The 26,377-nt window shown below is 38.1% G+C and overlaps 3 protein-coding genes across 16 annotated transcripts in view; 1 reads left to right on the forward strand and 2 right to left on the reverse strand.

The window, feature by feature from the left end:
* cep170aa (centrosomal protein 170Aa) overlaps positions 1 to 8,363 on the forward strand; it is a 49,827-nt gene extending 41,464 nt beyond the window's left edge. For 3 of the 13 annotated variants that reach the window (XM_053501739.1, XM_053501744.1, XM_053501751.1), the window contains 7 exons: positions 416 to 659; positions 1,754 to 1,934; positions 2,191 to 2,367; positions 3,975 to 4,063; positions 4,179 to 4,272; positions 4,385 to 4,436; positions 6,073 to 8,363. In XM_053501739.1, the coding sequence (XP_053357714.1) occupies positions 416 to 659; positions 1,754 to 1,934; positions 2,191 to 2,367; positions 3,975 to 4,063; positions 4,179 to 4,272; positions 4,385 to 4,436; positions 6,073 to 6,275 (1,040 nt within the window). In that variant the 3' untranslated portion in view covers positions 6,276 to 8,363. The remainder of the gene's footprint in view (positions 1 to 415; positions 660 to 1,753; positions 1,935 to 2,190; positions 2,368 to 3,974; positions 4,064 to 4,178; positions 4,273 to 4,384; positions 4,437 to 6,072) is intronic. The other 10 variants (XM_053501741.1, XM_053501746.1, XM_053501742.1 and 7 more) reach the window with 7 other exon arrangements.
* An 88-nt stretch (positions 8,364 to 8,451) lies between these two features.
* Positions 8,452 to 16,171, reverse strand: dync2li1 (dynein, cytoplasmic 2, light intermediate chain 1). 2 transcript variants are annotated; one of them, XM_053501754.1, is made up of 14 exons: positions 16,061 to 16,171; positions 15,180 to 15,330; positions 15,035 to 15,069; positions 14,866 to 14,935; positions 14,681 to 14,769; positions 13,827 to 14,019; positions 13,673 to 13,741; positions 13,440 to 13,517; positions 11,907 to 11,986; positions 11,595 to 11,665; positions 11,317 to 11,405; positions 11,125 to 11,217; positions 9,877 to 9,974; positions 8,452 to 9,400 (listed from the first exon to the last, which is right to left on the reverse strand). In XM_053501754.1, the coding sequence occupies exons 1-13, from the start codon at positions 16,072 to 16,074 to the stop codon at positions 9,912 to 9,914; spliced, it is 1,095 nt and encodes a 364-aa protein (XP_053357729.1). In that variant the 5' UTR covers positions 16,075 to 16,171; the 3' UTR covers positions 8,452 to 9,400; positions 9,877 to 9,911. The 2 variants fall into 2 exon arrangements, with proteins under 2 accessions (XP_053357729.1, XP_053357728.1); XM_053501753.1 differs by lacking the exon at positions 8,452 to 9,400 and having other exon boundaries at positions 9,728 to 9,974.
* An 839-nt stretch (positions 16,172 to 17,010) lies between these two features.
* Positions 17,011 to 26,267, reverse strand: abcg5 (ATP-binding cassette, sub-family G (WHITE), member 5). The gene is made up of 13 exons (XM_053501239.1): positions 26,001 to 26,267; positions 25,081 to 25,202; positions 24,730 to 24,866; positions 22,326 to 22,424; positions 22,107 to 22,239; positions 21,468 to 21,607; positions 20,971 to 21,100; positions 20,112 to 20,325; positions 19,820 to 20,025; positions 19,255 to 19,393; positions 18,352 to 18,537; positions 18,127 to 18,239; positions 17,011 to 17,952 (listed from the first exon to the last, which is right to left on the reverse strand). The coding sequence occupies exons 1-13, from the start codon at positions 26,162 to 26,164 to the stop codon at positions 17,768 to 17,770; spliced, it is 1,968 nt and encodes a 655-aa protein (XP_053357214.1). The 5' UTR covers positions 26,165 to 26,267; the 3' UTR covers positions 17,011 to 17,767.
* Positions 26,268 to 26,377: the final 110 nt, after the last annotated feature.

Genomic DNA, 26,377 nt, shown 5'->3' on the forward strand with positions numbered 1-26,377 from the left:
TATTAATGAAAATGGTGAAAAAAACATGTCCATGTGTTGATATCAGCAAAACAAGTGGTCATGTGATTAAACCTTGTGTCAGCGGGAATGGAGATGATGCATATGAACCATTTGTGCTTTTATTGTTCTTCTAACAACTCAGGTCTCACTGCTGCTGTGTCTAATACTGACAAGAATTTTAATCTCAATAATGACGAGATTATTGAATTCCCCCTCTCTCCCTCCCCCCTCCTATTTATTTTTTGCAGTATATAGCATTAGTAGACTAATGTCCAGACAGTAATATTTCATTCAGCTTCTCGCAGTAGATGAACTATGATTTGCTGATGCTGTAGCATATCTAAAAGTCTAAAATATGGCCAACTGGTATTGCCCCTGGTCCACACAATAACCACAAGTTCCTGTGTGCCCGTAGCCAGCAGCAGGTGGCGGCGACTCAATACGGAATACGGCTCCACCTCCGAGGACGAGTTTGGCTCGAACAGGAACTCCCCGAAAGCAGGGCGTCTGAGGCCAGGCACTGCACTACGCACCAGTAGAATGAGCAGCAGCACGGGCACGGTGACAGCAAACCCGGGCACCATCACCATCAAACACAGGATGAGAGAGCAGGAGGAGTACATTAGAGACTGGACAGCTCACAGCGAAGAGATCGCCAGGTACTGATCAACTCCATGTTCCTCAGACTCACTAACACTCACATGTGACATTTGCAATTTATTAGCCACCTACTAAGGAATAAAAGAACTGAGACACATTGGCTTGCTGTACAATATGACCACAGAGTAGTTTATTCTTATCCTTTTGCTCTCTCAAGTTTATGCCTGCAGCATCTCATACTGCTAATCATGCCTTAGATAAGACTAAAACACAGATGTTCAGCCGGTGTAACTTTTCTGAACCTCTCAAAAGAGAAATATGATAAAGACTATCTAGACTACCTATCGCTTTAATAAAAGCACATGTAACCTGTCCAGGCGTCAGAGTGGCGTAGTGGTTAGCACTGTAACCTCACACCTCCAGAGTCAAGGGTTCGATTCCCATCTTGGGTTGGTGTGCATGGAGTTTGCATGTTCTCCCCGTGCTTGGTGGGTTTCCTCCGGATACTCTGGTTTCCCCCCAAAGATTAGGTTAATTGGTTTTCCCATATTAGCCCCAAATACCCCACTGATGTGATGACTTGATCAGGTCATCAGCTGACTTCATTTTATTGCCACGTAACGTTGCTGAGTCTAGACCTGACCAACGGAAGCAACCCCAGATCATAACACTGCCTCCAGAGTCTCGTACAGTGGCCACTATGCATGACGCTTTATCCACTTCCCTCCTTACCCTGATGCACACATCGCTCTGGAATAGGGTCAGTCTGACCTCATCAGATCACATGGCCCTTTATCTATGTTCCAAAGTCTAATCTTTATACTCGCTAGCAAAGTCAAGCCTAATCTTCTGATTAGTCTCACTAACAAGTGGTTCTAATACATTTTCATTAGTCCTACTTTATTTGAAATCACTTCAGCAGTTCTGTATGACCATTACTAGAGAAAACTGTGCATAGAGTTTAAGAATAATGTGTAACTGTAATGCATGTTTGTTTGAATGTATGTTTATTTATCTCATTATTTTTATGTATTTCGGTTTTTCACTGTTTTTGTGTGCATGTTGTGCAGGGCCCACCTTGTGTGAGTTTTGTGCCTTGTTTTGCATGTTTCTGACCTCCCCTAGTTTTGAGCACCCCTCTGATGGTTAACAGGTTATTCCCCTGTGTGCGCAGGATCAGTCAGGACCTGGCCAAAGATCTGGCCATTCTGGCGCGGGAGATCCACGACGTGGCCGGAGAGATCGACTCGGTCAGCTCCTCCGGCACAGCACCAAGCACCACGGTGAGCACAGCGGCCACCACGCCCGGCTCTGCCATCGACACCCGAGAGGAGGTACAGACTAATTCCCTAGAGATCTTACACCAACACCAGCAGCTAATTGACTAAAATATGGGCTTTTTTACTAACGTGTTAATAACTCTAATAAAAACCTGTAAACATTTAGCTTTCATTCCCAATCTATCCCACCCACGATCAGAATAGCGATCAGGAGTGTTTGATATTATACACTATAACCTTATAGAGCAGCGCAGGAGTAACACTGACCTCCATTCTTCATCACTTCACCCTCTCATTTCATTACTTGTAGTTGGTAGAGCGAGTTTTTGATGAAAGTTTGAACTTTCGGAAGATCCCCCCTGTGGTGCAGACCAAGACTCCGGAGATGAACGGCCGGCCGGTGGAGCTGCGGCCTCGAGCCCCGGATAGTCTGGATCCCCAGAGTGCACTGCGCAGACGCACATGGAACCGAGATGAGGTCAGACCGGTATGAACATAATAATCTGCATCACTTTTAGAGATACTGTACGTAAGTGCCGTAACAGGTGCTTTACACATGCAGCAATTAGTCGTCCTGTTCAGTTGATTTACAGACAGGCGGAGTGAAAACACATCAATCACACTTGGGTTTAGATCAAAACAACTTGTTCATGACTGTCTGTGCGTAGAAGTATAAGTCTATGGGCTTATGAGTGGCGCAGCGGTAAAGTGCTCCCTTATCATCCGGAGATCGCGAATTCGATTCCTGGGTGATGCTGTAACCTCTCACAGCCGGAGGTTTAGAGAGAGCTGATTGGCCGAGCTCTCTCAGAGGGGAGGGATGAGAGGTTACGCCCCAACCCCCCCCCCCGCATTAATCATGGCTCTACAGCCAATCAGGGGCGTCTATGAGCTCACGCAACCAGAAGGAGCGGATAGTTCTGTCCTCCGAGTGTGTTACGCCGCCCCTAACGGTGCATGAGCGAGCAGCATGGAAAAGATGCGGTCGGCTGGCGTCACGTGGTTCAGAGGAAACACGTGATAGTCTTCAGGCCTCTAATTTAAAAAAATCTAAAAAAAAAATAATAAAAAAAGAAGAAGTATTAAGTCTGGTTCCAACTAAACATGGTTCAGTCACAGCGAATAAAGCACCCTGATCCTGAATCGACCCGACTGCAGGAAGTGAACCAAACATGATGTGTGTTTTGGATTGGGCGTGGTGTGCAGTCTGCGCCAAATGACACACCAATGAAGTAAAAAAAAAAAAAATTGATACGAAATACAAAATATTTTGTTATTTAATAACCATTTTCTATATAACTATAAAAAAATTTTAACAAGTAGGATTCTGCTGCAGATTTTGCTCCGCTAACACATATCCCCCAAGCCTTTCCACCAGAACTAACTAACCGCAACTGGCGGAGCTGCGACTGGCCTTTAGAGAACATAGGTTTAAATTCTTAGCGGTACTACTGTACTGTATGTACTGTAGCAGACAATAAACAAAGGAGATCGTTTACAGACCTGGAACCTCGCTCCTTATATTTTCACGTATTTCACTTTAGAATATCAGATCCGTTAACTTCCTCATTCTGGGGTCTATTTAAATCCTAAATAGAGGTAAAGCTAGTGCACTAGGGTGTACAATCCCTTGTTCCACACGCTAAGTAGTGCCCTTGATAACGTGCTTCAGTGAGTTGTTGTAGTTTTTTGAATGTGGGACTTGGCGGGCAGCTGCTGTGTCCTCAGTACTGTGGACTGTACTGACCCACTTTCATCTATGATGCCGAACAACAGTTAGTGTATTTAACAGTTACTGTATTAGAACACTCATGACGTAGAGTGATACATATACTGTAGTCCCAGTGCTGTTACCGTCTATTATCAGCACTGGTGAAATGCTTTCGTAATGCTTTTTTTTCATTTTTTTCTTTGCACTGTACCATATTAGTCCATCACAATGCTAGTCCCATTCATGCAATTAATATGTTTTTTTTTTTTTCTTTAAATGCAATTTAAATGTGTAATTTGTGCATGGACAAACACATACTGCCTTAAATTATTCTTCAGCTTGTATGTTGGAAATGCTTACCGTCCTGTCATGTGATCATGTAGGCGGTGCTAGACAGCTTGCTGCTGACATCAGTCTCTCAACTGTCCTCCAAAATCCGCCAGTCTGTGGACAAAACCGCAGGCAAAATCAAGTCAGTATTTCAAGTATTCACACTCATCATTACCAAATGCAAACTCAATGCAGAAATATATTTGATTATTTTCCCCTAAGCACAATGTTGGTAACGCTTGTGTTCTGTCATCCAGGATTCTGTTCAAGGACAAAGACAGGAACTGGGACGACATCGAGAGCAAACTGAGCTCGGAGAGTGATATACCACTTCTCAAAACCACTAACAAGGTGCGTCCAATAACGCAATCACACAATATAATCATCTTACAAGCATGTCACGGCACATGTTTTAATAATATTATTATATCAGTAGTATTAATTGTGCTGTTACTTTTCATAGGACATCTCAACAATTCTAACAGAGCTGAAGAGGGTGGAAAAGCAGATTCAAGGTAAGGGTGAAAGTAATGCTAATTAGAAACGTTTCATCTACTTCATTGATTTCTCTCAAAGCTCTCTTTCTTTTCTCTTAACGTTTCTCTTCTCTCAAATGAGAGTTAAGCAGTGTCCGCTCATCGATAACATTGGCGCTGGTGAGACTTTAACATTAAGCCTAAAGTGAATATGTCTTATTATGACTGGAAATGGCATAAAGGTTAGAGGTGCCAAGTGTCTCTGATGCCCTCTAGTGGCTGGCTGCAGTACAAGCATCAACCCCACCCAAAACTATAGAAACGAGTATGAAGTCTCAGTCATTTCAAGTAACGTTTAATTGTGCTTTATTGATTTAAGATGTCAGAGTCGTGGTACGTGTTTTATAAATTCAGAGCTTTAGGATCCCCAGTTTGATCCTGAGATGTTTGTGTGCGTTCTCTTTGTGTCCATGCGGTTATCCAACCCGCTCATAGGAACATGCCAGTAGGTGAACTGATGACTCTACATTGACCCTAGGTGTGAATAAGCTTGTAAATATGTACATTATGTGTGTGGCCTGAAATAGATTACCGTGTGATCCAAGATCAGCTGTCACCCTGTCTCTGATAACTAGTTATTATAAATGAATAAATGAATGAATGAATAAATGAATGATTTTCATAGAGGTTGGGTGTTTTGATCAGGTATAGTTTAGTTGTGACAGCACAACCGGCTGCACTATTATTTGATAGTGTGTCCTATAATATAAATAAAGTTTGGAGGTGAAGTGTACAGGGTTTGACTAATCCAGCTTGATGACCATTCATGTTTTTATCCACCCATTATTCTTCTATGCACCAATAAGCTACAACACAAACACCACTGTCAAGTGACTTGTATAACATTGATTAGCAATTATATACCAGAAAACTGCTGACAGAGTCATGGGCATGGCCACTGTGGTAGAAAGGTATCAGAACACGCAGGGCATCACAGTCTGCCATGCATGGGGCTTAGCAAGCACACAGTAAAGATTGTTGTTCCGGCCCCAGATCTCAGTCCAACCAAGCGTCCATGGGATGTACAGTACCAGACAAACAAGTCTGATCCATGAAGGCGCCACCTTGCAACTTAAAGCACTTAAGTGATCTGCTATTAACATCTTGATGCCAAATAGCACTCTGTAGAGTCATGCCCTGAGGGCACAGAGCTGTTCTGGTGGCACAAAGGAAACCTATGTGGGTTTTAAGGTTAATGGTTTTAATGTTATGACTTATTGGTGTACATTTTGTATTCCTAGTCAGTGGTTTCAACATAAGTCTCATATGACTGTTTTTCGTCAGCTTATCAGAGTAAAATAACTTATCATTCGTCTTAAAGCTCTGTAATTGCTTTAACAATGTAATGTTCTGCAAGATCATGCTTGAACACAAAGCCCTTCTTTTTTGACCATTAATATGTAGTATTTACATTCTTAAAACATGTCCATAATGAGTGTGGTTGGAGATGAGACAGAGACACAGTCTTCCCTCTCCCCTGTGCAAGCTCTGACTTGATGTTCAACGTGATTAGCTCTGAGATTCACAGCAGCGCAGTTTTCACTATGGTATTGATATTCATTAAAATGTATCTGGGTATATATTTGAGACAAAAATCTTCCCTTCTGTTTTGTAGCCATAAACATCATGGTGGACCCGGATGGAACCCTCGACGCTCTTGCCAGTCTCGCCCTGGTGAGTCCTACCACACCTAAACCCAAGACCAGCAACGGAGCCTCCAAACCCTCGTCCACAGCGTCCCCTAACCGAGAGCTCCCCAGCCCCGGACTGAGCCGTCCCCAAGCCAGTGGCGAGGCGAGCGCCATTACTAACAAGTGAAGGACAGGAACCCTTAGAATTGAACAAACTGGACCTCTAATAGTTAAACCTCTCTGAACTGATCTTGTCTGTACCCCGTCCTACCTGCACTCCAACGGAATGTCCATCTTTCCCCAAGTGAAGTTGTTGTAAGTCACACCTGTGGATTTGGACAGTGCTACACAGTGCAGCTACTCAAGCACACACAGCTGTGTGAAGAAGAGGTGAAGGGCCGGTGATGTGAGGCTTGTTATGCTGGACTTCTTGCTCATGGCTGTGTGTCTGATGTTAGAACCAACTGCTTGTGTGTGCTGCAAGTGTGTACGTTCTCATCCAGGCATGAAGCGAGTGGACTGTGCAATTCAACTTCGACAGAAAACAAAAACATGACTCGAGTGCCTGTCTTCTCTCCTGTATAAGCATTCTCTTCTGCAAACAGCAGCTTCTTATAAAGTGTCAAAAGTGTGTGAGAGTCAAAGATGCTGTTGGTTTAAAAGACTTGACGGAAATGTAGCGTTGAAGGGAAACCTTTTTTTCAAGAAGTGTTAAAGATTACGAAGCGAAACATGAACCAGCTTACCAAAGTAAGTCAAATTCTATGCGTGCACTCAACAGGTGTAAAACTTCACCCGGGTTTTTTTTATCTGTTTTTTTTTTCTTTTCTGGTGATTACACAAAGTGCATTTATGCTATTAAAATGAGCATAGGTCAACTCAGTGATTTTGGCTCCACTAAAAAAAAAAAAAAAAAGACTTCAGTCTTCATGCACTGATTTTTTTTTTTTTGCAGCCTGTTAGACTAAAGTGTAGGTAGTAAAACTTAGTAAAGGTTAAATATCAGTGAATTATCAGCAAATGTCTGACATTGGTTTCATTTTTCCTCACATTCGAAGGAGGTGTTTGGAAGATATGCAGTATTAAACACAAGGTATTAGTGAAATCCAACATGGTTATGTGTTGATCATCTCTCAGTCGCTAGGATCTTTGTGCTTTGTGCTACTGTGACCTGAGCCTTAAAACAAACCGCCTTTAACACAAGGCGTATCCACATTTGGAATATGTTAGGGTCAATCAAACACGTTACGAATTTTTAATCTCAATACACTAACGCTCTGTAATCAGAGGATCCAATTAGAGGGAATTAGATACGCAGTGGTGAGAGTTGGGCAGTTCATCAGCCTTGTGAGAAATCTCCAAAAGCTCGTTAGTCACATTGTCATGACGGTATTCCAGCATATTGTGTATGTACTGTATTGTCTTACTCTCCTGTCACCGCTTGCTGCTTGACTGACTTTATGTTCATGGGGACGGGTCGGGGATGAGCTTAACCAGCCTTTCATTGTGAATCTACATGTCGTAGAGAGGGTAGTGTGACTGTTGTTAGGAACTGAAACAATAGTAAAGATAGGTACAGGAGGGTTTTTATTACTATTATTATTATTGTTATTATTATTTTATTTTTCTAATTAATAAATGTTTCCGTAAAGTACCCACTGTGGCAAATCTAGTTCTTGGGCAGTTTTAGGAATGAAAAATATAATGTAGCGTGCACAAGTGACATTTTAAAGTTCCTGGACTCCTGTAAGTTAATGTTATGTGTGTTAAAGGCTATCCAGGGTATAAAAGGAAATAACACCAAAATCATATCTGTGCATCATACTGCTCTCAAAACAGGATATGGGACGATCGTCCTGCCCCTAAAACACACCTATCTTCTTCTTTTTTATAATAGTATCATTTGTAATATTATTCTACATGTTTTACATGATGGGGAACAGAAAACAAGCTTGGTACAGTTTTGTTTTGTTTTTATTTTTGTTTTGTTTCAGTTTACAGTGACATAAATTGTAAAATAAATTTTTCATTCTTTTTCATTGTTTTTGAGAAATGTGTTTATTTATTTTGTTTAATTTTTGTTAAATGCCTTGACTTTCTTTGCAGCACATGTTAGAATTTCAATTTCGTTCATGTTTTGTTTTGTTTTTGTTTGTTTGTTTGTTTTTTATTAAACCTTTTCCATGTTTTCAATAAAGCCGAAAATATTCCTGGACCCTAGTTAAAAATAGTTGTCTGTGTATATCCTGCATTTCAATAAAGTGCTTGATCTAAATCATGACTGAAAATTTTTCACAGGAAAGACTTTCATAATCAGTTGACATCCGCTTTAACACCCCACCAAAGTATATAAACATACGAGTGTTGTGGTCATTCGGCAAAGATCATTGCATAAACTCCCCAAACTTTTTCTTTTGCAAAGTCAACTTTTCCCCCTCCTTTATTATTCATTGTTTTCTGTTAGTGGATACAGAAAGTGCAAACCTACTTTTTTTTACTGCTCTGAATTTTTGGAAACTGTTTCTTTTGCCCTGCAGACTGTCTACCCCCTTTTTTTATCTTTCCATACAATTCATTGAATGGTGTGTGAATCCCAGGAGATCAGCAATTTCTGAAATACCTAAACCAACCCATCTGGTTCTACCCACCCTGCTACGAATAAAGTCACTGACACGTTTTCTTTATTTTTTTCATGGTTGATTTAAACAATAACTGAAGTTCTTGACCTGTATCTTTATGATGTTATGCATTCTGCTGCTGCTACATGACATAAAAGAAAGCATGATTCTAACCAGGGGGTCTCAGCATGGGCACTCAGTTCAGTCAGCCTTATACACAACAAGCTGTGATACACTGTGTGTTGTGACACATTTTTATCAAAGTCAGTGTTAACTTTTAGTGGTCACTGATTCAACAATTGTACTTCTTGGGACTACTTTAGGTAGGTACTAACCACTGCATACCATGACACCAAACAAGACCTGCCATTTTGTGAAAGCTGCTGAGATCCTTACGCTCGCCCATTTCCCCTGATTTCCTGCCACTGTAATATGTTCTCTTTCGGCTGCTCCCGGCAAGGTGGACGCCACAGTGGACTTTCCAACTTTTCGCACAGGCTTTACGTTGTGTGCCCTTCCTGACGCAACCCTCCCATTTTATCCAGGCTTGGGACTGGCACTGCATCCAGTGGCTGGGGGGTTTAGGCACTGACTGGGAATTAAACCCAGGCCTTCCGCATGGCAGGCGAAACATCTACCACTGAGCCACCAGTGCAGTTGATACTCATTAAGCACTTGTATATGTGCAAGTGCGCTGTATGATAGAGGTTGCCATAAACTTAAATTAACTTAAATAAGGCTCTGCGGATAGTGTGAAAACGTTAAGCAGCAGTGTACTATGCTGCTCAACGTTTTCACACATTCATTTTTTAAAGTTCATGTGGGCCAAAAGGAAATAAGGCTTAGGGTCAGATTTGGCACATGAACTCTACAGGTAACTGCAACCTTGCAATAGACATTTTGTCCCCAGAACATTTAGGCTTAAATAGAATGTGTGAATGCCAATAATTCTGTAAACTTATATAACTTATTATAATTCTGATCAAACTTATAAAATACTGGAGATTTTATAAAATATGTCATTTACTACATAGTAAGACCTCAGAATAACCATTTTATACAATTAATGACATCTTTCAGAAAATAATACAAAGACATGGTATGATAAACTTCAGCTATACATTACATGTTTATAAGATACAGAAAATAGGGAGTGTATAAACAGCATACATTCATGTAGAGATTTGGGATGAGTTCCTGCAGCTCTAGGACTTCAGGCTCAGGCCTTTCCATGACTTTGCCTGTTCTCGCTTATACTGCTCCAGCTCCTTTAAAGTCAACACAGAGCGTAAAATGACTTGTTTGATACACACAACCAAAATTCTTCACTATGCATCACAATTCACTATAGAACTTCTTTTCCCACCTCGTATTTGTTGATCATTAATCTCATGAAAGGGATTCAAATAAACTAATGAAAACCATAAATAGAAACTGATTGTGGCATTTCATGAATCATACACACACTGCGCACTTTGACACACTAACCGTTGCTCCTATCTGGCTGCTATTTGCACTCAGTACCCCAGGCACTCAGCCATTACACAAGCCAGTGAAAAAAAATAAATAAATAAATCAGGTGATGGGGTAAATTCTGAAAGGTCACACAGTCATCACTATCATTTTGGACAACTGATCACTGGTTATCCTTGAACTACTGCTGTAGTTATAAGCTTTATCAAAAGATGAAGTGTAAAAGCACTGAACATAATTAAGTTAGTGTAACATAAAAAGATACTGTATACTGTATAAGCATGCTAATTATCTAAGCAAAATCTTTAGATACCACATCATCCTGTAATAAAGGAACATGATAGGTTTAGGCCAATGAGTCTATAGGGGTAATAAGAAAACTATTGTATGTTATTAATGAAAGCACTGCATTGGGTTAACCTACTCCTATCTACAAGGGCTGTTCAAGTCAAACCGGGACTTGTGCAGAGATTTCTCATGAATGAGAATGTGATGAATCTCTAAGCTGAAGTAAAACATCTGAATACTGCAAACATTTTAAAGAAGGCCGTACACACAACATACACAACAAGCTGTGATGCACACAACAATAATACTGGTGGCCCCCTCTACAGCATATTTTAATGTTTTCTTTTGTAGGGCATATTTCTATGTTTTTCCTGATCCAGGCCCAGAATTGGGAACCACTTTTATAGAGAAATAAATAAGATAGCTTTACTCTCACAATCATGTTCTGTTATTCTGCACATCTTAACAAGTTTTAGTTTGACATTCCTTCGAACTCAATCCTAAAGAGGGATACCTAAATTAAAGCAAGCAAGCATTAAATTGCCACAACAGACTAGGGAAGACTAATACTAATACAAATACTATCATGATCAAACTGGACTCCTTAAATGTTTATAAAGCATGAATACTGTATAAGTGTATGTGGATTGCCCGTACCTGGTCTTTCTGTGCTCTTATGGCATCTATAAGAAGTTCACTGTACTGTGGGTCTTTGGCAGGATCTTTCACTTCTTTGCGTTCGTTTGTGCTCTGAGAGAAGACGTGCAAGAAGCACAAGATTTTAACACTTTGTGTCTAAAAGGTGCCAGTTCTTTTATGCTTAAATCTGCGATCAGTGTGCTGTGATACCTCTGGAGGAAAAAACCTTTCAAAAACCTTTTTCCACAGGTCCAGTGGAGTTTTAGCGTGCAGTGTTCCAAGATCAACATCGACAGTTCCTGAATCAGACGAATTACTTATAATTATGCATACAGTATATGCCTCTGTGTTACTGTTAAATATTCAAAAGCTTCAGTTTAAATATACGTGAATGTTTGTACTGCAGTTTAAACCTTTGATTCTTGGAATATCATTAATACAATGATCACGGGCTTCGGTAAACAGCAGGTGGTGCTGTAAGCACTTACCGATCTGACTGAGAGAGTCCATGCCTGCTGGAATTATCAGAGGTTTGCTGTGGTCTGTAGACAAGTACTTCCTGATGACAAATGTGCAAATAGTTCATATTATTTTACATTCACGGCATTTCACAGGCACCTTTATCCAGACTGACATAAGTGTTTCTAAGCTTCCATGAATAAATATATCATAACACTGGTTTACTAGGTTTCCAACATTATTGGTGTTGACACAAAAGGATGGATCACTAGTGAAAAAATTTGAATAGATATATAGTCCTTTTTTTATAACAACCATTTCAGGAACATTCAGCCACTCACCCTTTCTCAGTTCCAAAAGCTACATGATTGAAGAAATTCTTGACTTTAGACATCGTAGTCTCTGATCTAGTGCTAGTGAACTATGAAACACACATTCAAAAATAGCAAATTAACAGATAATGGCAAGTAAAATGACATGTGACATCAGCATCAGTTATCTGCCTAACATGTGTGGTTTAAAACTTTCTCCTTCACCAGCCACTGCGGCTTGTTTAAATGTAATGTACTGTAACTATACTAGTATTTTAAAAAAAAGGAAGAAACTGAAAAATCAATTAACCTTAACAAAAATACCACTGTTTATTTCCACTACCATGAATGTTAGCAGCTGCTGATATGTGTATTGACCTTTAACTTTTCCATTATATTTTACTTTTTGAGAGGCGGTGCATATGCTACATATATAGTATCCCCAGTTTGCCAGACTCTCATTATCCTTTTTATAAATAAAAAAGGAACAACATACTCAATGGTAACATGATGTGAGTGTTTTAGTAGCAGCATCACTGGGATTTTTAAATGCCTTAGTGATCAAAAATCTGATGGTATAAAAGGTCTTTATTTTATTTGTATGACCTTGAGGAAAAGTAATAATGATATGGCCTGTAGTCATTATACCTAACAGTTTCACTACATTCCCAGATAGTCTGGGCTGAATCTGGCTTAGATTCGCACTTCTGGCTTAATTTTGGAATGGCTTTTTTCACAGTCTCGTGTTAAACAGCATTAGGCTGAGTTCTGGCTGGAGTCTGGCCAACCAAAAGACTGAAAAAGAAAATTGTATCAGTCCTGGCTCAATTTCGGTCCACCAGAAAAGATAGATATTTGTCTGAGATCTGGGTGGGTTTCGGTGAGCCAAAGAGTAAATAAAAGGTATCCGGCATAAATGTGCTTTACAGTAAAACAGCCTTACGTAAGATGTGCGTGTGGTATTTTATATTTATTTTATTTAACATTCTAAAGATTATTTTGTCAAAAATAATAAAAAACTGAAAACATGTTTGCTTTAGTTAAATTCCTTTTAAGATATTTACTCAAATAGCAGACACTTGTATTAAAATTTAAAAAGTAGGAAAACAAGTACTTAATCATAAGAGCAGTGATAAAAGTGTTTTAAAGAAAAGATTTGATCATTCTGTTGTCAAAATTATTTTGATGGACAAGAAATTTATTTTGAAAGTGTCAATGTGCAGAATGGGGAAACAAAAGGAAATGTTGCAGGATGCCTATTACATCTCACATAACTAATATGTCAGGAGTGTGCCACTACTAGACCTGTTTTAAATAAAGCTTAAACTGAGTAAAAAGACAGTTATGTTTTCATTAACTGTCCATAATTAATTTATTGTTGATTGTTAAAGTGGGCAGTTGTCAGGTAAGAACAATGTGCTACATTTGCAGTCCTAATAGAAAGTAAGTCATATGAGCAAACTCTGACTGTTGCATGTGACTGACAGTGTATGTGAGACTGTTTGCAAGTGAGTGTGCTTACATAAAAATGCACAAGAACAAGGACAATGTAATGAAACTTACTAGAAGGGATGCACCATAGTAATGAGCCAGAAAGCGCAGGGTCTTACAAACCACCTTCCTCTTCTCTGATTCAAAGTCCTAGACACAGACAGTAAGGTCCTTTGTAAAGGTGATGTCCAACCTTACAAATGCTTTTGATTTAAAAGTGTTCACATTGAACTATGAATTAAATAAAGCCTATTTAATATTTAAGCAAATATGTCATGTTATTAAACATGCAAAGAGATTCCTACCTGAAAGATGTCAAACTTGCTACCGATGATAAGAAGAGGCAGCGGAAAGGGGCTGAGGAGCTCTCTGTCCTATTGCGAATACACCGTCTTATGTTAGAGTCGTAAAAATAAAATACTTATCATCATTAATAATGAATGTAAACTGATTTCTCACTGGATGGTCTTTGGGGAGAATGTGCAATGCTTTGCTCTGGCTTAGCTGTTTGCTGGGTCTGGACTCCCCTGGCCTTTTGGTAATAGCAAATGCCTTTTCCACTTGGTTTAGAGCTGCTTGAAGGAGTTTCTCCATGGTAGCCCAGAGTGCATTGGGCTTAGACAGGTCCAGTACCAAAACCACAGACAACGTGCTGCATGAATATGTGCAATTATTTTAAAATGACATATTTCAAATGTTTTTGGCAAAACCTTAATTAACACTAACAATAGACTATTATTACTAAAAATGCAGCCATTTACATCAACACAAGAGTCAGCGTCATTTTTCTTGCACAAGGGACGTTTAAGGCAAACTGGCAGTAGAGTCTACTACAGTACGGTGATAAGAATGGTGCACACGTTTTAAATAGGGCCATACATCCATAAATGACAATTCCTGAGGTCGCTCGGAACCAAGTGCAGTTGTTCCCGTAACAGGAAGTTATTGCCGTATCCTCTATACCGTCCTGAACTCACTCTAAGACATTTCCACATGCTGGGCCATTAAAGGTGTTTCTGGGAGGCCAGTGTTTCAGACATGAAGCAGGCAGTCAAATCATGGCTCATTCATACTGAGAGAATTTTTAAACACTAGTGAAACACTGGGATAAGTGTATTAGTGTAGCAGGGGAATATATATAGAAATAAAGCTAGTTTTTACTCTCATAACTGTGTTCTGATATTCTAAACAACATCAAAAGTCCCGGTTTCACTTGAGCGCTGCTCGAATATTCATGCAATCAGCTAGGCTAATTAGTCAGTTCGCTAACACCACATGCACAAAAATATAAGTGTGGACAAACTGTAATAGACCTGAGATTCTGAGGAGTGATGGGTATCTGCACAAGATCTGATAAAGATGTGCCTCCTCCCAATTCCCACAGATGAGCTACATCTTTGAGCTAGGAAACATTTTGGAAAACAAAAAGCTAAATTAATCTAAGCATTTAAAAACTTGCCTGGATTTTTTATCTATTTTGAGAGCAATTTATACTTACAGTGTTGTGCGCTCTCGCTCGCCTACCAAATGTGTACTCCAAAGCCAGGGTTGGTTTGGGGACTTCATCTCTAAATTGAGGTTTAAAACAAATAAGCATTAAGTATCTTTAAATATAAAAAAAAAATAAAAGCAAAATAATGAGAATGATTCAAGGCGCTTTCTCTCACCTGTCAATACACCTGAACAGTATTGTTGTTTTACCCTAAATCATAATAAAAAGCATAAATGAGATAAATATAGGTTATCCACAATCTTACAGGTATATAGTTATAAATGATTTATTAATTAATTGTTTATGTAATCATGTTTTACCCCAGTTTTACTGCCCATAAAGAAAACAGTCCTCTCACAGGGAGCATGGCTATCTTCTTCAATATCATCATTATCAATGTCCTGATCACGTCCAGTTCTTCTCTCTCTGGCCTGAACCTCATCTGCAGCCAGATCCCACAGTGTGTCGGTACTACAAGACAAATCATCTTTGCTCACAACAGCCTCTAGCAGCTTCTACTTTTGTCTTTCTATCACAGTAGGTGCAGGGGATTTGTTTGTTTTGTTGTTATTAAACTCTTTCTGGTGTATTTACAGACAGTTGATTTACAACTGTTTTTATTAAGTTACAAATCACTATACGTCTTGTTGCAGACTTTGGCTGTTCTCTTTGCTGTTGCTAATATCTCCTGCATGTCTTTAAAATCTTTTTCTTATAAAATCACGAAATTAAAGAAAAAATAAATGTATGCGCTACACCAGTGGTTTACCATATTGTAAACAGATTATGTATGTTTTATTTAAATCACACTCCATTGAATGACAAGAATATTCCTATATTTTGTTTAAAAACGTCATTTTCTATAATTCTGGCCTTTAATATGGAAATAATGTTAAAAGTCCTTTAAATCTTACACAAATACATTGGAATTTTTTTTTGTGTGTGTAAAATTGAATCCCCCCTTTTTTTACTCATGGTGCTTTTACACATTAACAATACATTTTCAGATTTATAAGTCATTTTAAGAATAATCTGAATAATATTTCTGAATTATTAATGCATGGAAATCTTTTAGCTAAAGGCAGCTCGTTAACACTGTCCAGCTACCTAGCAACAATACAATAGCAGAACTATAATCTTTTAGATAAAAAATATAAACTCGGGAAAACGCACGACTCTTCCCTCATTGTCTCCTTCTCACCTTGTTTTGCGCATTATTTCCTCTTGCTTCTTTTTCTCGCTACATTTAATCGATGTTTACAAGTTTGCTAGCCAGCGTTTCCTCAGCAGACTGTTGCGAGGGGCAACAGCGCAGTTTGATGACGTGTTTTCCACGCGCCCTGTGGGATCCCTGGACTTGTGGTATCGCACTTTCTGACTGGGAGAAATGTAAAACCTGAACTCGACGACTTTCAGCATTTTATATATATATATATATATATATATATATATATATTTTTTTTTTTTTTTTTTTTGTGGGTTCAGCATTATATAAGATAAACATTATAACTAAATGATAACTGATAAGTGGGGCTGCACCAAAAAAATTAATAAAAAAAAATCACATTGTGCTGACACAGATTTTTAACCTATTCAGCAAACCATTTAGTATTTAAACATATTAACCTAACAACAAATAATTGCACAAATGTTCTTATCAACGGGATGTTGCCGGTAAATATTCAAATACTGAATACAACTAAATTAAAATATTCTTGAATAGTCGATTAATTAGATTTTTAATTTATTCAATTTTTATTATTTATTCATTTATTTATTGATAGTAGTCCTGTGCTTGATGGGTTTCCTAGTAGTTGCAGGACAGTGATTAGAGTTTCTGATTAAAATCCTGCACTGTCATTGTCATTCCGGTTGTTTAGTAGCAACACAGTCGTAGTGCAACAAGCAAATTAAAGAAAAAAATTGTGTTGTTAGGACTGTGTGAGGAAACCCATCAAGCACAAGGAGAACATACAAACCCCACGCACACAGGTCTAAGGCGAGAATCAAATTCTTGACCACTACGCCACTGTGCCACCTCATAACAATATGTTTATTACAAAATGATACGGTATACATACTTATCTAATTAGAATTACTTTTGATGTAAATGACTCTCTTAATGTTTTCTAAAGGTTTCCATTCCAAAAGTTTTCTTGTGTTAAAGCAGTAAAAGAAATAGCTTTTAGTGTTTACCCGTGAGTGTTACAAAATGCTGGAGACTAATTCCATTAAATTACATCTCCTTAAAGAAGTCATACCGTTAAACCATATTACTATATCAACAAATAAAAAAAATTCAAAATGTTTTTGTAGATCATCCACCATAAAAAGTCTCTGCATTCATATAAAACCTTTAATTTAAATTACAGCTGGCTCTGCTGTCATAAAAAAAATATATGCTGGCAATCAGATTCAAGAACTCAAAAGCACTGTGCTCTCAATAATTCTAATATATGGAATTGAAACAAATCCAAAAACTAGCAAATAGCTCTGTACTGTGTTTATGCTTATGCTAGTTTAAACAAGACCACATGTGAAAGTGTTACACTGACTATGACTGAAGCTTTAACACATTACAGGCTCTTAGACATTCAGTTTTCTATAAAAAAAAATTATCATAAACATTTCACATTTACATTTTCCTGCACATTTATTATAAACATACAATAGCAATAGCAACACTTACACGTGCAATCATCATTTAATATTTTATCTATTAACAGCAACAACAAAGTTTACCTGTCATGCAACACAAAAAGGTGAATAACCTCCAGACCATTAAAGCAGTGTCTTGTTGTTGTATTGATAAAGATCAGGTTTTACAGAATATCTAATCTGACAAAAACACAGTATTTACAAATTGGTTATTACTGTGGATATTCATCTCTTTTATACGCATGGCATCTCAGCGTCTCACAAGGCGATCTCGGATCTTGAAGCTGATGACCCCGAGCAGTACTAGGGCAGGCAGGAAGGCATAAAGCATAAGAAAGTCCAGGGTGTAACGTGAGAGGGCTCCTGGGTAAAGTTGGTCTATAATTATATTGCCATCTTTTATTATACATCCTGCTGGAAAACCCACAGGTGGATCTGTGGAAAACGATATGAGTATTAAAAGACGAAAAAAAATTCTTGATTTTACTGACGCTTTCACAAAATGACTATACAAAAGTTACTTTGCGGTCCAAGAACTTTGCTCATAGGGCGACAGTGGCAATTATATATAGATTGTATTTGATCTAAGAGGAAGGTGATACTTCTTACTGCATGTGAAGTTTAAGCCATAGAACTCAGTGACGATGAGGAGCTCACAGCCATATTTCTGGAAGGTCAGGTAACTTAGCCACTGGAACACCAAAGGCATCTGCTGAGTGCTCCTGCAGAGAAACCGTAATGCAGTGGGTCAGTGCTAGCCCATTGATCACCAACTCAAACTGAAGCTAGCTTTGATCTGGAACAGAGATAAAACGATCTTAATAAAGATATTACCTGAGAAATCCAGAGCCGACCATGATCCCAGCTATGTTGAGCAACGCCATTCCACTGTTAACCATGTTGGGGTCTTGAACCACTCCAAGCAGTACCAGTGTCAGAAGCTCACCAGTGATGTGGGGAACCATGATCACAGCTGTAAAACAAAGGAAGCGCCAAGGATCTGGGTACAACCCTACAACCCTTGGGTGCACATAAAAAAAAATATAAAAAACACCTGGTAAATTTTTAATAACTTACTGGCAGCATTATACCATTATCTAGTATTAACAGAGTACAGTAACTAGTATTAACTGTCATTGACTAGCATAAAACTTGATGTACAGTACTTATAACATTGCTTTGCTAAGGAGAAATTACAGATACATGTATGTGTGTTTTGATGTTGTTTAAATCTTGTCTGACAAAGGAAAATGTAATAATTCTGCATGGTTTACTTTTTTTTACTACAATACAGTCAGAGTAGGATCACAGTAACTATACAGCAACACACACTCCAAAGACACAATTTATTATTGAAACTTATTCATTAATTATTTATATACTGTAGGTATATATTCAAATTTTCCGAAAGTAGATTGAATTTAAATCCATTTCATAAAGATTCTACATAAAGGTTCCCTTAGGGACCAACTAAAGAAAGGTACTAGATTTATAGATCCTGGAAAAGTGTGAAGTAACTTGCCTTTTAATAGGGAAAAAAAATCTTTTCACTCGGTCTGTACAAATGCCCTTTAGTAACCTGTCCTTTAGTTACCCCTGCTTTCTCTTCATGTCATCCTTCTTCACCTTGATTTTCCTTATCAAAACTTATCAGACCACTGTTTAACTCCACCTAAGCTTGATCATATTCACCGGGACGCATACAGTACATACACACATGGAAAAAGAAACACATACCAGTAAAGGAAAGACGTGAAAATAAATACACTGATGATACTGAAGGGGAAGATGTGAATGATGTAGGCCAGGAATAGCTGCCACTTCTGGTATAATCCATCTTTACTCTCCTGATCAGCTACAGCTCTCACAGCAGGGACTGCATTGGAAATAGCACACAGTACAGTATACTTGATACATTAAAATGAATTGGACTGGATTTTATATCCTTGCTTTGAGGTTAGCTCGATGGCTTGGGCTTTTAATCTATCCAATGAATATGAGCAGCCCCATGCATCATGACGTCAACTTCTCATGCTTGCTTTGCAAGAGAGGATGAACTAGAAGCAAATGTGCTGTATTTGTCCAATTCTGTATTTTGATCAGTTTTGACTATTTAAGCACAGTTTAAGCTAGAGGAGTATGATCTAAGGATGCTTTCTTCACTTGGTTCTGAAGATCCAATTATTTTATCTGCTTTTTCATGCTGCTCAGATCATTCTGTGATTGATTAGTTTTGACCTACATGTAACCACAGGACACAAAGTTACTTTGAATACTTTGTTGGGTAAAGGAATAAACTCACACAGAGCCACAGCATTCAGCATGCCTGTGTATGGCGAAGCACCCATGGCTTGGTAGATAATCCCAATCCGGTCTTGCACTGCACCCTTGACGACATCATTATCAAGATTCATGACGAAGAAGGCAACAAACATGCCATAGATGAGATTTTGAGAGAGTCGCATGATGACGCCCATCCTGTCCCGAGACAAATTCCGTACTGTCCTCCTGTAGAATTATTTTATCAGAGAGAATTTAGTCTAGGAGAAATCCTCTCGATCAAATGATTTCTCTCAATGATATAAGATTCTCACCTAAGGAGGACACCCAGTTTGGACATACCGCTGGGGGACTCTTTGCTCTTGAAGGGGATCATAGGTTTATTAGCACGCTGACAGCTCTGACGAATTTTCCACATCATTCTCTGATAGATGTCTGATTTGCGGTATGCTGAGGTTATGTCATGCATGCGTCTGTAGGTGGCAGCTTCTCTCTCACTGGAACGTGTATCCACTGAAGTCAGATCCACTGGCATATAGAAAGAAGTAACTCAGTTACTCAGATTTTTATTTTGTCTATCAGATCAGTCAGCTTACTTACAGACACTCCTTTGTGTCTGTAATTATGGTACAGTTGTGATTGTGTATTATGTGATTATGGTAATTAGTATCCTGGATGCATCTTTTAACTTATGATATTAACTTGTGAATTAACTGTAAATGTTATCACAGTCAAAGAATTTATACCTTCCTAGGAAGCCCTCATGTGTGTGTTTCCTTCTAGCACTCCCTGTTGCTGCCATACTGTAGTTAGTCCTACCGGAGTTCATTCACCTTATGCATGATGTGACTGAGGCCATACAGTATGTTATTGTTATACAGTTCCTAGATAAACAATCTTTTACTTTAATGTTATCTATTCATGTAATTGATAATGCTTGTTGCTCGAATTTTATTTATATGCTATAACTGTATAAAAATGTTTCATCTATCATAAATATATCTTCAGTCTGTCCCTTTTCGGGGTTGTTTTTGTCCTGTTGAGAGGACAACCTACAGTAGAACTGCTATCCATCCAAAAAAAAGTTCTTTTGATTCATTTTTATTTTTATTCATTGTTTATTTGTTTATTTATTTCTTTATTTAAGATTGTGTGATGACTTTAATATTTTACCATATATGTCAAATGGGTTGCAATACTCAGGACACTCATAGCCACAGCTGCTGAAGAAATCCACCATTTCGCCTGGATCGCCACAAAACACTAACTCTCCACAACTCATGATAGCTATCCTGCTGAAGACCTGCAGACAGAGAGATACACTGAGACCACAGTTTTACTAATTGCCACATCATAATCTTGTGAGTTCATTATCGAGTCATATAAACTGATAACACATTTACATTTATGACTGTCATTTATGTTAAACTGACATAAAGATATAAAAGATATACGATAATAACCTTGCGTCCAAATGTTTGTCCTCATGTAGCTTTTACATAGTGATATTATGGTTATTTTACTGTAATAAATGATCCTTGTAAATTTGCATAATTCTACATAAGGATTTTGCATATTAGTAATAACCATTACTTCTTTTTGTAAAAAAAATTATATTTAAAACTTGAGACGTCAAGAGTCATTTAATAATGAAAGGTCTTTGCACTTACTCTGAACAGCTCTGAGCGGGGCTGATGGATGGTCACTATGACTATACGGTCCCTCCTAGCCAGCTCGGCCAGCAGCACTACAATCTGATTGGCTGTCATGCTGTCCAGGCCTGTGGTTGGTTCATCCAGGAGGATAACCTCTATAATGTGGGTCATAGAGTCAGAATAAACTCATAAAAGACTTTTAAGAAGTCCACTTTGTTTCATTGTTGAGAAACTTGAAGTTTAGTTTCACCTAAACTCATTAGTCCATCCAATTTGCTTGCAGTTGGAGCTTAATTAATTGCACAATTAATCTAATTCCTGCTTGATTGAAGAAAGCAGCAGAGGGAAAGCCTTTCTAATTAAACATGGTTCGCTAATACCTGATGCAGAGTCCCAGGATACCACTCAGGTCTGAAGAGCTAGATAAAATACCCCAGAGAAACCCTTGAAGAGCATGGCTTAATTCCGTAAATGCTGTAGGATAACCCTGTGTTTCACTCTTTTAATATTCTCTTTCCCTCTCTCTGACTCTTAGTTATGTGGGGTCAGAGGTTAAGTATTTTTCCACCTCCTGTATTCTGGTCTCAAGTATTAAGGATTAGTCAGTCAAATCTATATTTAAGACTGTAGGCAGGTCAACGGATGCATACTCACTGGGGTCTTGGAGCAACTGGCTAGCGATCGACACCCTCCTCCTCTCTCCTCCTGAGATACCCGGAAACACCCGGCCTCCGATCACAGTGTTAGCCACGTGGCTCAGACTTAGTTCAGCCATTACAGCAGCCACCTTCGAAAGATCGAAAGATTAAGGTTCGTGCACTGCTGAGTCTGTAACTATATTAAGCGTCTCGATGGCGACAGGTAGGGGATCACCTTTTTGCGGATGGCACTGGCAGAGTGCTGCCTCAGAGCCAGCTGAGCCGTGAATGTGAGCGTCTCCTCTACTGTCAGATAGCTCAGGAGATTGTCACTCTGAGAAGCAGCGAGAAAGGGATAGTGGCCATTAGAGAAGAATGGCAGCGAAATGCTTTGACACAAACACCTGAGAATATAGTACGCCACAACAGCCTGATTCACTTAACAGCATAGTGAAGGGCTTTGGAAAGCCATTTCCATGTCTGTCATTTACACTCCTAGCAATGTAAAACATGTAATCTTTTTTTCTTATTTGACATGTGTTACAGTATGATACATAACAGTAAGCAGGGTTTTGAGTTAAATGGTTGTAAATATTACAACCCAAAATGATATTTGATTTAACTCTTACCTGCACCTATAGACAGTTATTTTAGACACTTTGTATCTAACCCCTATAAGATCTACTGTTTGTAGTGTTTCTTGTTATTTTAGTCAATCAAAAAATAAATTGTATATGTTATATTTGAGCTCAGAGAGCTGAGGAAGTTCATATTGGGTCTTTGCAAAACCTTCTATACCTCTATCATTCAATCTATAGTCTCTGGGAATATTACCGTCTTATATGGGAACAGCAGCTCCCAGGACAAAGGGACTTTATAAGCATTAGGACTATAATGGCATTAAAAACACAATCTTAACAATAACTGATAACATTTTGCACACAGTTGCAGAGACACACAGTCACTTTATTACATATCTTTGCACCTATATCAAATAATATAACTTCTCACTCACTCACTCATCGGCTATCCCAGGGGACTTAGGGCACAAGGCAGGGTACATCCTGGACAGGGTGAGAATCCATCACGGGGCACACACATACACACTCACATACTCATTCACATACACTACGGAAACGCTTTGGAAACGTCGGGTACAGTACCTGGAGGAAACCCACCAAGCATGGGGAGAGCATGCAAACTCCATGCGCACAGAGGCGGGAATCAAACCTGGCCCAGACCCTGGAGGTACAAACCATCGTGTCGCCCCTAACTTTTATTCTATATAACTTATCTCCTATCCTGTTGTACATCTTTATTCTTTTATTCTTATTTTTATTAAAGTTTTTTTAAACTGTACATTTCAAAATTCATTCTTTTCCATTTTTTCTTTTGTTTTTACTCTGCACAGTCTGGAGTTTGTCGCAATCGCATTTCACTATAGACATCTGGAGACAACAGAAAATTTTTATATAGACATCTGTACTTGTAAAACCATGTACTGTATGTGACAAAAAAAAAATTTTTAATCTTAAATCTTTAGCACTGGCAAAAGTATTAAAAGGAACAATGTTTGACAAATTTTAGTAGATGTAGATGTAGATGTAGTATGTAGATGGCATAAGTGAAGTAAAATCTGGGAAGAAAATAGCTCTTGAGTCATTAATAAGATGTAGATAATTTTAATGTTTAGCATGCAACATGGAATGTGTGACTATTGTCAACTTTTTAAATTTATAGACATCTATGAAAACCAACTGAATTGTTTAAATATTGTTTAAAGTCTTTCAGCTTTAAACACTCACTTATTTACTAGTCTGGACATTATTCATGTAGTGTTATAAATAATCTACCAGATAAATAACCATACATCATAAATTTCAAAATTATTTTTACATTAGTGCATACTGAAGTTCTGATTATTATAAGGTTTTTCCATCCTCTGTTTTTTCTCTCTTCCTTTCTCTCTTTCTCTCTTTCTTTCTTTCTTTTTTTCTTTCTTTCTTGTGATATAAATTATTGATGCTATAATCCTGAGCAGCTATAAATTAATATAATTTGCACACTGCATTATTATTTATTATTATTATTATTATTATTATTATTATTATTAATAATAATAATAATAATAATAATAATAATAAATATACACCAAAAAGTCACTATGACCCTATTCACACAGTCCCTTGTATTCGTTCATAAGTTTGACAGGTCATTTGATTTCCTTTCTGTTTTTAATGACTCCATGCTCTAATATCACCAGCTGTGTACTTGCGAGAGAATTAAATTAATGATTGACCTAAAGCACCCAAGAGTCTTGAGAATTTTATCTGTAATAACATGCGATTAAATAACACCAGGCTCTTCATTATTATTTAATTTCACAGTGGATACACATGAATAGGTCAAAGGAAGATAATTCAAGTGCTCTTAAGCACACTCAGCCTGGTCCTTTGTTGTGCAGAAAATGTACAGGTCTGCTCTACAGACATAACCTCTAGTAACCCAGACCTACAGTATACTCCTCAGCGGCTTAATTTTATTGCTGTGTATACAGAGGTCAGGCTATGATAAGTTTACAGTCTACACAATTACACTGTACATGCACATACATGGTGACTCAAAACACACAAACTAACCTGAAGAACATAGGAGAAACAGTCCTGAAACTGTGCTTGTTTCACTTTCCTTCCGTTCACAAACACTTCCCCAATCAGGGTGCCAGTGTTTCCAATACGACCGGCAATAGTGTCTAAAAGTGTGGTCTTCCCAGAGCCTGAAAACGAATGCTGATAATTAGGATCCCAACAGGATTGTTCATGCATGGTGTTGTGGTTATAACTTTAATTTTAATGTTGGTTAGTTGACCATAAACATAGTAAAAAAAAAAAAAAAACATTAGTCACATTAGACTTTTAATGAATTAGACTTATTATTCTAAACATCTACAGCTTTGTATACAGGTACCACACACAAGACATAAACCTTACCTGAGTTCCCCAGGATGCCCATTATCTGACCACTATCCATGTGAAACGACACATCGTTCAGGATCTGCCTCGTCCACTTCTTTCTGCAGGATGGGAGATCCCACCAGGGCCCTACGCGCTCACTGATAAACACAACACTTTCCTCAAATCAATGTTTCATGCAATTAAATGTATAGCTGATATAACTATTTTTGTGTACCAAATTCAAACCACTTTAAATTAATCTTCACAAATAAATGTGATTTTTTTTCATAATGTCATACTGATTAAATGTATGGCATTAATAAACTGTGGTATATTTAAAGCAATTATAAACTGAATATGTGTCCTATGCAGTAGAATATTATATGTATTATTAAACAGTGAGAGACATTTTGTTCCATTTCTGGCTAAATAAAGTACTATAAAAATATCAATTTTAATAATTATTGTTAATAAATAAAATTCATTCATCTTTTATATCTCTTAACCTGTACAGGGTCGCTAACCACTACACCACTGTACCACCATAGACAAAATTAAAATGAATTTCTAACATGATAAAGGAATTTATTAATGTATTAAATCACAGTAATAATTATTATCTGTTTGGTGGTTCTTTCAAAATCTGGTTAAAATCATGACTATTATTGGGAAAAAATATAACTGTTTCTCTCTGGCCTTCATTGGTTAGATTTTTACATTAATATTACAATTATGTTGCAGATCTACAGTACATATAGTTTAAGCCAGTCCTATACAGTATAGTTATTGTAAAAACAGCTATTATTTTTTGTTTATGTTTTTTCTAGACAGTTTTTGTCTTTGACGTGTATATGATTCTGACATGTAAACATGCTCTTATTTTACATTGATTTTACACAACAAAAACATGTAAAGAAATCTCTAAAGTTCATATTTATGTCCTGTTTCTTTCTCACCTGACTGTGTAGGACACGCTGCTCACACTGAGACAGCAGGACGGCGCTCTTTGGTTCGAAGGCGCTAAGCTCTGGACATCTGTCCTCTTCTCCGGAACAAACTTGAAAGATTCACTAGAGACATTTTTCTGGCCGTCGGCCTGCACGGAGTACGAGTTCCTCATGCTACCTCGTGCAATTTTTCATGGACAATCAGCCTTTCTGTTCCTTTTTCCCAGATCCACTTTTGTTACGGCGTGAAGCTTCAAGTCCACAGCTGGGCCATTCCAGTGTACATTACACCAGAGAAGCTGGCAACCTAAAAAGCAATGCTTATCAGTGGACCTTTGCTCAGTGCTGTATATAGAGAGAGCTCTGAGAGTGCCTCCTCTCTACAA

The sequence above is a fragment of the Clarias gariepinus genome, chromosome 8 (genome assembly GCF_024256425.1).
Source record: "Clarias gariepinus isolate MV-2021 ecotype Netherlands chromosome 8, CGAR_prim_01v2, whole genome shotgun sequence".
Classification (NCBI taxonomy): Eukaryota; Metazoa; Chordata; class Actinopteri; order Siluriformes; family Clariidae; genus Clarias; species Clarias gariepinus.